Consider the following 13,498-nt stretch of genomic DNA (forward strand, 5'->3'; position numbering starts at 1 on the left):
TCGTCTTTCTATCTGCAGTGGCTTCGTATGTGGCCTGAAGGCAGCATCTAAATGGGCTCGTCTTCACAATCTGGCTGGAGGGAAGGAGGATCTGTGTTGTCCTCTTTGCCAAGATGAGCAACCCTGGTACATGTTAAGCAAGGAGGTGTTTGGCTCAACGATAAGTAGGCTGGAAAAAAGGCACGGAGAGATGGAAAAGGGAAATGAGGAGGACAAAAGAGAAAATGGTAAACTCGAAAGAAAGGGCAAAGGTGGGGAGAAAGAAGATGATCATGGTGTGTTTGTGTGGGGGGGAAATCTGTGACTCAGAAATGAGCCATTGCCAGATGTAGGTGACTCTGAAAAACAGAAGATGAAGAACGCCCCAGCAAATATAAGACACAGAGAAGCAATGTCACCTCCTGTGTACAGAATGGCATAAAGGGCCTCAAGTGCAACAAACCCAGCTGCTGGCCTAGTCTGAGGGTGCGCACAGGTTTAAGGGCTATGTGAAAATACTTTTCCCCAAAATGTCAATTTTTGCTTTGGGCTGTTGTGCCCTCTAGTGCCAAGTCAAGAACGGCAAAGTTCAAGACAACGACCTTCCTAAAACTGACTGTTTTCAATCACTGCTTCTTAGAGAATGCAAGGCCGGTCATACTATTGCCTAATGCTTTTGAAAAATTAATTTTTTGGGGGTGTGCTTAACTAAGAAAGACTTGCTGAGATGGCTTTGGAGGGATCTTCCTGTTCTCCATCTGCCCGGACCAGAGGAGGCTTTCTGCTCAAGAGACCTTGCAGACCCAGCCCGGGAGCAAACCCTTGGCTATCGGGCAGGTAAGGTACTTTCTCATGTGTATTTGTGTATGTGAGTGCAGTATGAAATGCAGACCTGGCAGTCACGCATCAGGCTTTTTACGGCCAAGGCTGGGCCTAAGCTCGTCAGAAACTCTGAGGCGTTTAATGGGCTTTCTCTCCAATGCAGTCAAGACTTATACACAGCAATGCCCACCCTTCCCAAGACTAAGCCGTGCTCAGTTTTTGTTTCCTGTTTATCGTAATCACATTGGGCGAAGAATTCCTGGAGGAATACTATCTGCTTTATAAAAGACAGCATCTATTACACATTTTAACGTCGTACATCTATTAGAGAAAAAGGGAGAGGAGAATCAGTGAGAAGCAAAGCTTCACACTTAGAGATTTGCTGCTCAAGCCCCTGATGCAATTTATCGATTAGAGATGAAACCAGACACTGTGCAATAAAGGACGTGACCATGAGTTCCTACCTGGATCAAATTATATCCTGTTCGCTGAATTAATGCACGGAGGGCAGCTTCTTTCTGTGTGCCGGTCAATCCATCCCCGGATTTGTGATTTGATTCCATTGTGAGTGATTATCAGCAAAAAATCAGGTTAATTAGGGGTGCTCACTGCAATCAAATTTAAGATAAATTAAATAAATTAATACAGCTAGGAGGAGAAAGTCCACCCTCCTGAGAAAGTTAACGGGCTCATTCTCCTAAATCAATAATTTTGAGATTAAAAAAAACTAAAAAACCCCACAGACTCTGTGGAGAAAGCAAAATTATCCCCCTCTTACATGTTGCATGAAAATAAATAGCATTTAAGCCCACAATTCATTTTTGGACAGCACTCTAGTACGACGCAGAGGGATACTGTAACACGTTCGTGCTCGTGTCTAAAAGGAGACACATCTAAGATACCTAATCCCGCACCAACTACATGCGGATGGAGTCCTTCATGCCATGGTGTCCAGCTGATGCTGGGTGGGGAATCTGGCATGAGCCAAGGAAGGTACTTTAGAAAAGATGTGGTCTGTTTCCAGAAACCAGGAACATGGAGAACTTCAGATCTGTATCTACAGTCAGGGCTGGGACAGTCTTGGGTTCAGACCATTTGGTTCAGAACTGTAGTTTTGGGTCATGTCTAATTAGAGAACTTTTTTAAGTTTAGTTTTTGGGCTGAAAAAACTGTAAAGGCAAAATCTGAATCGGAACTGGGCCATGCACACAGATTTTGCTGCACGCTGAGCTTTGTCTTGGTGCACGCAAGTAGCATTTGCACGAGTACATACAGAAGTAGGTCTGCAGGTACAAAGCTGAGCTTTAGGACTTGTGAAACCACTACTGGCTGATGCTGAATACCAGCAAGAGCAAAACTATTGTGTGCTCTGAGAGCTCCTGCCCAGTTCATCCACCGAATTGCTTGCTCAGGTGCTTGTAGTTGGGGCACGTGCTGTGGGCAGGCAGGACCAAGAAACAAGTTTGAAAACCTTAGCACTGATATGCGTCCATCCTAGCCAAAGTCAAAAGAAGTCTGAAAGAGGCGGAAGGGAGAAGAGAAGGTTTCTCAGCGGCAGATCTAGCTAAGCGCACCAATTATAAGTTAAAACAACGCTGCACGCTTAGAAACTCCACAGTATCATGCAATAATCAATCCAGCTATGCGGTAGTCCTTGTTCAACGTGCTCTGAAGGCACAACTTCACACGGCGATCAAGCCCTGCTTGCTTCTTTTCCCCTTTTGACGTGCACGATGTCTATGGCCTTCCCACTCTTCCTACCTTCCTCCCCTGTGCAAGACCCACTCCCTGCTGAAAGCCGCTGCTGCCCCATGTGCCACGTCACTGTATTAAAATGCAACACATCCTTGCAAGAGCCTCATTTGGGCAGAAAAGCCACTTGGCTTGGCTTGACCATCTCAAGCTGGAGGCTGCAAATCATCTCCTAGGCTTCGTAGCAGGAAACGGCTCAACGGTGCCATCCAAAATTGTTATTTTTGCCTTCAGTCTGAGCCTGAGCTGAACCCTCTGAGGCAGAGAAAAGCATCCATAACTGCCGGGATGACTTAGAGAGCAAATAGGGCCAAAACAGGCCGGGGTGGGTGTAACAGGGACACACAGCGGGTGTGCGGGAATGGTCTTTCCCGGGAAGGGGAAGGGTGGGAGGAAGGGAAAATCCGGAGGAACAGAAGAGGGAGAAGGGAAGGGGGGGTGGATTGCTGCAGTTGTGCTGTGAGCTGATACCAAATTTGGAGGAGAGGGCTCCCCTGAATCCCCCAGTACAGAGGGTTTTTTGGTGTATATAACATGAGCTTTTCACATAAAGAAATGCAGCTGAAGAAGTGCAATGTATCTGACTACGGCAGCGCTTCCAAACATGTGCTCGCACTACAGAAATCACAGAAACAACGTTTTCTAAGAACTGCCTGTTTAACACCAAAATCTTTTATTATCACAGGCTGCTTTTGGGGTTTGTTGAGGAATAGTTAAGGTTTGAGATTGGCCGCTTTGCATTTGGACATCTCTCGCTCTGCGCTCCTGCATCTGTACATCCCGTTAAAACTTAAGTAGGTGCCTAAATTTAAGTAGAAGGATTATTTGCAGTGCTGAAAGTCAGACATGTGCTTAGGTCCTTGTAGTGCTGGGGTGTAACTCCGACCCTGCCACACTGTGCTGCAGAGGCTGCAACAGAAATACTTGGAAATAGAGACATCCCTGGAATGCCATATAATAGTTATTTATTGCTCAGGTTTCTGAGACTCTTCTGATTCTTTTTTTCATTGTGTTCACAGGATCTCCAGTGTTTTAATCGCTACCAGTGTGCAGGGGCTGGGAGATGGATTGAGCAATGCAATAGGTCTCTCCCACCTCTAATTGCAAAATGAGTGTTTTCTGCAGTGGCTGGAGCCTGATTGTATTTTTGGTTTATTTTTCATAGAATCAGATATATATTTAGGCAAGTTCGATTTTTTTTTTCCTGTTTTCATGTCCTTTGAATTAGGATTCAGCTGGCTTCGGGGGTTTATTTAACATCTGGGAAAACGTGGAGTGAATCCATGAGGAAATATATAATGTGCTTTGTCATGGAGACTTGGAGGTTGCTCCCTGGCTGGCGTACGTCCAGCGCATGACCCAACTTCGTGTTTTTCTTCTGCCGCACCGAGGTCAGCGGCAAAGCCCCGTCAACCCTCGTGGCGTGAGGAGGGCCAGGAGGGGTTTCGCCATCGCAAGCCGCAGTCCCGCAGCCTTGCGTCGCTCCCCCAGCAACTCACCCAGAGCTTGGGTTCAGCACAACACGGGACAGGATTAGCAAGCTGACACGGAAAAATGAATTGGACGTTTTCCCAGGCTAATTAAAAAAAAAAAAAAAAAAACCCTTAAGAGCGTATTGTACGCATTTGCTCCGAATCAGCTGATCAGCGGTTGCTCAAAGACAACAATTAAAAACAAAATTGGCTTTGGATCCTTCGGTCCTTTAGCCACTTCTGATGGCTTTATAAGCAAGAAAACCTTCTGAAAGACATAGTTTTGGCTACTTAAACACGTAAGCAAATGGCAGAAACAGACTGAAGGCCGTGTCCGCTGTGGGGTGCTTCATGCTCACGTCGTGCACAGCAAGTCCCTTGGGCTGCAAGCGCGCGGCCGCGTGGGACTGGGCCTCCCCTGCTCCACACAGAGCGATTCTATACGTGCCCCATCCAGGAAGGTGCTGGTGTAGCTGCTTCATACGAGGTACTGAGAAGGGAATTGTTTGCAGGATCTGCCCTAGAAAAGTGAGTCACGCTGGTAGCCCTGGCTCTCCCGTCCCGTAGCAACGCTGTCGTTCTCGGGGATGCAAGGGGAAAGGCTCAGCAAGAGATGGCTGTGCTCCCAGATACCCATAATATTCACGGACTTAGATTTCATTAGAGCCGGGCAAATTAGCCCATAACAGCCCCAGGAGGTCACTCAAAGCTTTAAGCTGTTCCAGTGGCAGGAGGTTATGTCCCACCCCTGGTGCCGGGGGGGTCATGCACAAGATTGTCTCCTCCACGCTGTGGCAGATACATCGATGCTGCAGGCACAGGAGCAAGGACAAGGGCAGTCAGCCCGCCGTGCTGCTGCAGCCGCCCTCTTCCCAACACCGAGGTTACCCCAGGTGTCGATTTTGCCTCCGTAATCGGAGCACAGACGTAGACATATTGCCAGCCAGCAGGTCTACCCGCCGCGGGTGTTGCATCCTTGCGCCCAGACGGGTTTCCATAGCAGCTGAAGTTTTCAGGTTGCTGCCTGTCCTGAGCAGTGACCTAGATAGAAAACTAGTGTAAAAGGCCTTTTTTCCCCCGTCACGACGACTGTTTCATGCCATGCTTTCTGATGAGCCAGCCAGCTTAGCCAGCTCCTTTGAATATATTTGCATGCAGAACCGTAAATGCTGCGTGCCTCCTCCTCCTGGGACGCATATCATGTACTTCTTGAACGCAGGCATCCAGAAAGCTGTGTTATTTCCAGCCAACATTTCAGTTGAGGAGATTGCTCCACGTTGAACAGCGAGCACAAATTGTGGGGGTCAGGGATAGCTCTGGACCATGCTTTTCCCAAACAGATGCATTTACAGGAGAAACAATATCCCTCTTCAGCTTCTGCCTTATTAGATAAGACCAGACAAGCTCTGCAGGTCTCTCTTCTTGTAAGATATCCTGCAAATTTTCGGCTGTTTTGGACCAAAATGTCTAGACATCTGCGTACGCCGGTGGAGAAGATATGTTCAAGTAATCTGCTAGAAATAACAGAGCAAGAACGTTCAAGGCTGTATTAATCACAGTGACTGTGGAATCCGATGTTGAAGATTTCCATGGATTTTTTTTAAAAGCGCTAGAGAAATTGGTTGTGGTGCTCTCAGGGGGTGTATTAATGACGGCCCGGCCTTATCCCCCATCCTTGGAGATATTCAAAAGCCATCTGGACGTGGTCCTGGGCAATGTGCTCTAGGTGGCCTTGCTTGAGCAGGGGGTTGGACTGTGATCTCCAGAGGTCCCTTCCGACCTCAACCGTTCTGTGATTCTGTAACCTGCGCCTAGCGCTTCCGTCACGCCACCTGAAAACCACCTTGCACGCTGGGGTCATGGCCCGCTCACCCCCCGAACGACACCTACTTCTCAATTTGCTGCTAACGCCGGGTTTTGAGAAAGCGCTCCGACGGGCGGCAGTCCCACCTGCCAAGCGCTGAGGCTGCCTCAGCGGGATTAATGTGGTGCCCGTGCTGCAAATCGAGTGGCGACACGGTTTCGCCGCTTTATCGGAAAACGCCTCCCTTGGGAGCTGAATAAATGGTTATGTTTCTGCGACGGAAGGGGCTGGGCAGACAAGCAGCGTCTTGCACCGCTTTCCCCCCCGCCGCCGCCGCCGCCTCCGAATTTCAGCCGGCCTTGGCAGCCCGGTGAATGAGTAACAGAAATTCCCCCAGCGCCCGGGGTTTTTGTGACAGCCTCGCCGCCCTGAACGCTGCTGGCTCTCCTCTCCGCCTGGTCCAGCTGTAACCTGCCTTCCTTGACCAGATGAGGTCTGAACGTCTTCTGTAGGGCGCTATTAATTCCCCACCTCCGCTGCCCCAAATCCACGTGTCAAGCAGTTGCATCAGGGCACTTCCAGTGTGCAGACCCCAAGCCGTGGTGGGAGCTTTCGTTTCCCAGCCTTGGGGGCTTCATCCCGTTCCTCTTCCTCCGCTCATCAGCCTCAGTCCTTGCACCGGTGCCTGTGTGCCGAGCTAATCTTTCTTTTTTTTTTTTTTTTGCAAGGGTAGCAGAGGAGAGCTGCTGCCACGGGACCTGGGGAAACACGACTACTTTCTCTGCTGCTTTGTTCCCTGAGTCATTAATCAATTAGCAGATACCTACTGACACGGGAAGGGGGGAAAACTCCCCTTTCCTACCCGCCGCTGGAAAGCGTTAACAACTGTGGCAAGTTAAGGCAGTATTTTTAGCACTATTTAAAACCAAAATAACTCGGTAGAAGCAATTGTTCTGCAACCCAGTCATTTTCAGGCGCTTGGCCCTGAGGTTGCTTGCTGTTAATAATGAGCTCGATATAAATAATAAAAAAAAAATAGTTACGTTTTATTCAGGAGAACTTTATATTGAAATTAGGATCTTCAGAGCTGCTAAGTGCCTGGGTGCATTTCCTGTTTGATGTTCATTTTTGATGAAATTTGAAGCAATGCCACTTATTTATCATGGACACAGAGCCAAGAACACTGTGCTATTACAAAAGGAGAGTATTATTTTTATTTTAAATAAGAGCATTGTTTAATTTGATTTTTTACTCTCTTCAGTGAATGCTACCATTTCTTTTAGGTTTCTATTCAAGCTGTAAAACGCTGAGAAGAGTAAACGTGCTTTATGTGCAACGAACCCCGTACTGACAAACACCAAAATTACTATGATGATGTTGCACTTCTCCGCGACTGCTTCGCTGTGTGGTTTTTCTTGCTAACAGTATCCAGCACACACAGACTTTGATGCTCTCCGCTGTCTAGCCTAGGGCAAGATGAATCCGGGAGTGTTTATTCCACAAACGCGGTGGTTTTTGCTTTGCTCCGGGGTTTGTGCTTGCAAAAGGAGGAGCTGGTTTCCCAGGCTAAGGGATATCTCCCAGGCCAGGCTACCCGCAAGCAGGGCAATACGCCTCGTGCTACGACCGCCGGCAAAGCGGCTGGTGATTTTGCAGAGCGGCAGAAAAGGTGCGTTTTTCCAGCCTAACCCGGCCGCTCCCCGGCTGCTTTCGCGCTCTGAGCTTGCCCGTTCGCAGCGCGCTGCGGGGAAACCTGGTTACTGTTTCCACGAACGAGATAACCAAGCGGTGTTTATCCTGCGCGGATCAATACGCTCTCTTCTCCGAATGCACGGAGTCACTCGGACACCTCTAACGAAGGCCATTTTGCAAAATTCCCCCCCGTCCCCCGTGCAACCACTCCGGGTGCAGAATAACAGCCTTTGAAAAGAGCGAATAAATACATTCACCCTTTACTCTCAATAAATCAAATAGACAAACTTGACAAACCATTTTGCTTTAGCTTATCAGCTACCCTTTCACAGGCTCTGGGGTTTTTCCCCCACTACGGGCTTCAAGCAAGCTTCCCTGGGGAAGTATTCAGTTCACTCTTCCTATTTTTCCCCCAAACAGCCACTTCTCAAGGTTCGCGAGCCCCTTCCCCAGCGCCGTGAGACGCGCCAGCGGCCGTCCGCAGCAAGCTGCTCTCCGCTCGAGCGGGAAGCGCGGCGGGACGGGGTCCGATTTAGCAGCGCAACGAGAAAGCCCAATTCCTCTGCTTTTCCACCGAATCGTCTTTTTCCCGTTCTGCTGGTCCCAGAGAAAGTGGGAATTTGGAGATATTTGCGGGGAAGGGGGATACATTCGCTCGGAGCGATTACCTCCTTGCCTCCGTTGCTCCAACGCGCCGCAGGTGCGCAGTGTTTGCAGCACGTGACCCTTGCAAAAACGATTTCGGTATGAAACGGGTGGCTTTTTTTTTTTTTTTTTCCCTGCAGCTTCTGTTTCTTTGGAAGCGGCTTCTGGCCTCTAAACAGCACTTTGCTCGCACGCAGCTGCATTGCCAAACGCACGAACAGGGCGGAAAGGTCCTTCCCCGGAGGAGACGTGCCTGCGGCTGAACCCAGCCTTCGTGCCCCCTCTTTATTTGCAACCTCCCAAACGCATCGCCAGCTTTGAGGCCAGCCTCGCGCCCGCACGCGCTGCCGCCTAAGCCTTGGGCTCCTCCGGGGCGAAAGAGCCGAAGAGAAGCGCCATGCGTTAGGGAAAGTTCCGATTTTTAGGAGCAGCAGTCGCCTCTGAAATGCAGCCCGACCTTTTGCAAAGCGAAGGAATGGTAAGAAAACGGCCGGCCTAGGTGAAGAGATCTCTAATGATTAGCCATACGAAGCTGTGCTTTAACAAACCAAGACCAAATTATTGCAAGGTAAATGCCCCCCCCCCTTCCCCCTCCCTTGGCCGACTTCGTTTTTTAGCAAATGCAAGCGATTAGCAGGGTCAGCGCTGCCCGGCAAAGCAAAGCGCCGAAGAAAGCGTCTCGCCGCGACTGCCCGGGCAGAGATCACCCCGAGGCCTTCACGAAACTCTTATCAGCCCATCGGGCTCCCCAGCCGTGCCTCTCGCTTATCGAAAAATAAAGGCGAGCGTCGCAAAGCGCGCGGGGCCGGGGCGGCGGGTGCCCGCCGGCAGCATCTCCCTGCCCGGCGCGAGCCCCCGGGATGCTGGCGGAGAAGCGCCGGCCCCTCCGATGTCCGGCAGCACCCGCCGCACGCTGTAAAGGTGGGAAAGGAGGGCGATTCCAGCGGCTCCTTCCCCCTCCCGGCACCCACATCGGGCTCAGAAGCGGCCCCGCGGAAAAAGCCGAGCGGCAGCACCCTACCTGAGCGATTTGGGGGAGATCACCGCCCGGGGAAACTTCTCCTTGATTATGGAGAATCTGCGACGTGTCACTCCGGTTATTCCCTAATCATCATATCAAACTCCAAAGGTTCAGCAGCCCCAGGTTGGTTTACAGTCCCTCCGGGTTAAACGTTAACTCGCTCTATCTCCCGGCTCCCTGCAGGCCTTTGACCAGATAGCTGGGTCACCGCAGCTCAGACACCACCTACACAAGCTGATTTTTTTGGTAAATAAATACAAAGGACCGAAGTCAGGTTGCTGCTTAAAGACAACCATTTTGCTTTAGCATTTTACCATTTTGAAACCGGCGATTTGCTTCAGCGTAAAACACTTTTCTGGGTAATTCTCGCTGGCTTTGCTCTGTTAATAGACTCCCAGCAGAGGTCTTGGGGCGAGGAATACGGCCTGGTGTTGGGCCCGGCTTCAGTGTTAATTTTTAGTTTTCCTGAGGAAGGCCAAAAGTGTTTCTTTCTGCCCTGTCTCCTAATGATACATCTCTCTCGCCAGTGGCTTCAGTGTCCGTAACCTGCAAACTCTAAATGCTGGGATGGTTTGAGAGACAATTTAGTCAAGATGTCATTATGGAAACTGCAGTTCGTTCTACTGGACGCAGCTATGCTGCTCCGGTCCTTCAGCAGCTAATGCCAGTTTTGGGCAAGTGCCTTCGTGAAAGGGAGACTTGATTATGGAGCACAGCTCCTTCACAGCTCTGCAATGGGAAGGTTTCGTTTCCCTGAGCAAACCCCTCCCTCTCCTTTCCCCACAGTCTTATTCCAGGAGATCATCTCCAGTGAGCACCATCAAGCGACCAAGGAGGAGAGCGGAGGCTCTCCTGCAGGGAATATGTTGGTTGCACTCTTCAAATATCACAACCTCCTGAACGAAGAAGAAATTAAGGTCCCTTGCTGCTCGCTACTGCTTCGCTGCGAGCAAACCCATCAGAAGAGAGATGAGCTGAGACTCCGTAACGCATAAGAGCACCATCTGGTTTCCCCGGTCCTGGCAGTCACGGAGCCAGACGACAGCCTTTCCTTTCGGTGCAGATTCAATTTTGCTCTCCGCTGCGTCAGGGAGCCGGAACAGACAGTGCTCCAGATCAGCCGAGCAGATACCAAATACTCATGTAGCGTGGAAAGCCAGTCTGGGGGAGTTTGTTGTACCTGGAAGAGTCTTCAAATAAATGTGACAGCCATGAGTCTCCTGCTATGGGTTGCTTCCAGGTGAGGCAACTTCTGCTCATCCAGCTATTGTGGTCCTCAAGGTACCATACGCTGCTCACGTCTATCGATGCAACTGCAGAACTGCCCATCTTCCTCTGCTAAAGTCCTTCAGGGTCCTAATAGTAATGAAATGGGTGCTGCAGTAATTCTAACGCGACATTCAAGTTTAACATCGCAACATAAGGATCTGTCCCCGCAATTGCATCCTGCTGTGAATATCTCTTATCTTGATGTTGGACCATAACCGTGTTACAACCTGCGGTAACGGCCAGATTTAGCCAGTCCTAAAGACGTTCCCCAACGAATACACTTTGCCTACATTGATACTGAACCGCATTTAAAACGGTCTCGGGCTCAGTTTCGAGGCATTTTACATGAATTGTTAACAATTAGGTGTTCAGAATTGGAAAAGTGCCATATCTTTGTTTATCTTTAAAAGCATTAGCTATTTCTGTGCGGTGGTTAGATAAGAGGAGGCCTTGCTGCGTGAGCTGCTGGGTCTCATCCGCTCAGCCCAACTGCTGCGCTAACATGACGGCTGTCTTGCAGAGGCACTGTTGCATCTACCCACTTCTTGGCCCAAAAACTAAATTGCTGTCAATTATTTTTTGAAGTGATACGTGAAAAAAAGTGAGAGTAAACTAAGGCCAGCTGGAATTATACCTAAACTTGGGAGCTGGGCAGTTCTGTCTCGGCCTCCAAAATCAGACGTGAAGAGACACATCACAGTGGTATTTGGTGTGTAACGAAATGGATGCTGCTGTTTCAGGCTGTTTGCAGGCAGACAAGGATTGTGTCCTGTCACAGACATTACGAAAAAATGAGATTGCTCCCGAGAAGGTGTCCGCCCTCTGTTATCCACCCGTGAAAAAGTGAGATGATCTGCAATAATTTTGTGATCAAATAAATGCTGCTGCCCTGCATAGAGATAGCAGGAAATCAGCTGCAAGGAGAGGAAGACTCATGCATCTGCATGTGACCATCAATAAAATGAAGTCATGCTAAGGTGTCTCTGGGGGGGGAGAGGAATAAGCTGCTGGAGAGAGCAATATGATTTGTTACCTGATAGCAGGTTGCTGATGAGTCTGATGGTACATGAGCACGACTGGGAAATGCAATATATATAGGTGTCTGTGAGCATGGCAGGAGAAATCTGATGCCTGCCAAAAGCAAACAGTCCCTTTACAGACTTGGAATCGCTGCTTTGGAAACACTTTTTCTCTCCGTGTGTTTCCCTGATGACAGGGTTGTCTAATGCAAGAAATATCACCCAGCCATGCATAGCTGGCACGCTGGCACTGCAGAGGAAAAGCCATCTGCTCATTAGATGAAATGCATATGACAAGCTGTGTTACATACGTAAATAGAAAAGTTTGGGATGCAAGGCTGGTTGCTGAGCCGGTGCAAACCAGGGAAGCGCTGCAGAAGATGGCCATGGCAGGGAAAGCCGGAGCTGGCCCCACGCTCTGTCCTTGAGGGCACTTCCTTCAGTTTTCAGACAGTTGGAGCTCAGTAAATCTCAAGTTATTTTAAGCTAGCGCAGTGCAAGGGGATGATGGGCTTTGGCTCAAGGAGTTTGGTTTTAACTCTTTCAGGGAACGGCAAAATCATCCTTTCATCTGGGATGCAGAAGGGGGAATGGGCTAGATGTTCCCAGGCCTCCACATTGCCAATATGTCATTTTGGCTGCATGGGGATGGGGGGGAGAGATTTCTGGCTGGGTGTGATGGGAAGGTCTGCAGGGAGGGTCCCACAACCCAAAGAAGTAGGCTGTAGCTTGGGCTGGTTCGGGTTTTTTTTTCTCCTTTTAGGGGCACAGGATCCAGAATTGCAGATTGAAAGGGTTTCTTTACCCCATTTTGGAGCAAAAAATGGCTGAGCTTCCACCAATTTGACCTGCATGCGTGGGGAAATTAGGGCGACACACACGGAGGTACGGGAGGAACCATGCAAAGGCATGGAGATGCCAAAGGAATTGTGATTTTAGCACAATTTTTGAAGGCCCTCAGGTTGTGTGGGAATGGCAGCTATGATGCTCCTCCCTTCTACGAAGCCACAAATCTTCCTCTCACTGGGGCAGAGCGTTGCTCAGAAGAGAAGTGACCTGTGTTTATCTTTCCTTGAAAGCCTCTTGAGAGGCGTACTGAAGAAGCTCTAACAGTAGTAAGATGTAGTTGTTTCTTTTTCCATCGTCAGAAGTGGGTTGCCTTTTCGAGAATTCCCCTCTGCCTGGTGGAATTAGATGAAAGTACTTCCAACTAGAGAAAAGTCATACTTGAATGAACGTCCTCCCTTGTGTTACTTACTTGCTGCCATGAAAATCCTAATGGAAGTCAGATCCTCCAGCTTCCCATGGAAGTGACTCAAGAAATTTCCCGGGATGCACAGGGAGGGGTTAGTGACAAAATCAGCATCTCAGCCACCATGAGTCCTGCTAGCTGTAGCTGCCCATCAGCGTAGTAATGGAGCCATTAAGAAATCTTGGATTTCACAAGGAGCAGGGGTGCTCTGGGCAGGACCTCGTGCCTAGTCCCTCCTCTCGGTCAGGCGGCCCAGGGCTCTGCCCCGAAGGTGACAAAATGTTTGCGTCCAGTTTTGCTGGGGACCCAGCTACCTGCTTTACTGCGTGGAAAGCTGATTTTGCATGATTAATTTTCAGAGCAGAATGGGAAGAACGGTTACAAAATGCAGAGCGCATCGCTACATACCCGCCCACTCGAGGAACTTTCTGTGAATCAGTTTTAATTTAATTTGCCAGTAACTCCTGCAACTGATGCCAGCAAACACGAGGCCCAAAAGCCCAAACCCCAGACAAGTGGAAATAATCAACCTGCTCCGCTCTCCAAGTGGGATGCAGCGTTTCCTGGTACGCCAGCAGAAAATATCTCACTAATTCACTTATGCCCAAAATTCTGGTGTGCTCCGTGGACTGAGCAAGAAAGTTGGGAATTAATGAGAGGATCAGCAGCTTTAAAGAGAATTTTCCAAAGGGCACATGACGAGGGAGCAATACTCCACGTGGGCTCCATCTCTCCTTCTCCCCCCTGAACATCTGCTGATGCCCACTCTTG

At 49.4% G+C, this 13,498-nt stretch overlaps 1 protein-coding gene across 5 annotated transcripts in view; it reads right to left on the reverse strand.

Moving 5' to 3' along the window:
• Positions 1-9,323, reverse strand: part of A1CF (APOBEC1 complementation factor) — a 33,408-nt gene extending 24,085 nt beyond the window's left edge. For 4 of the 5 annotated variants that reach the window (XM_026097429.2, XM_026097427.2, XM_026097426.2 and 1 more), the window contains exons 1-2: positions 9,188-9,323; positions 1,266-1,409 (exon numbers count right to left, since the gene is read on the reverse strand). In XM_026097429.2, the coding sequence (XP_025953214.2) occupies positions 1,266-1,364 (99 nt within the window). In that variant the 5' untranslated portion in view covers positions 1,365-1,409; positions 9,188-9,323. The remainder of the gene's footprint in view (positions 1-1,265; positions 1,410-9,187) is intronic. The other variant, XM_064513564.1, reaches the window with a different exon arrangement.
• Between the last annotated feature and the right edge of the window lie 4,175 nt (positions 9,324-13,498).

This window comes from Dromaius novaehollandiae, chromosome 6 (genome assembly GCF_036370855.1).
Source record: "Dromaius novaehollandiae isolate bDroNov1 chromosome 6, bDroNov1.hap1, whole genome shotgun sequence".
Lineage (NCBI taxonomy): Eukaryota > Metazoa > Chordata > Aves > Casuariiformes > Dromaiidae > Dromaius > Dromaius novaehollandiae.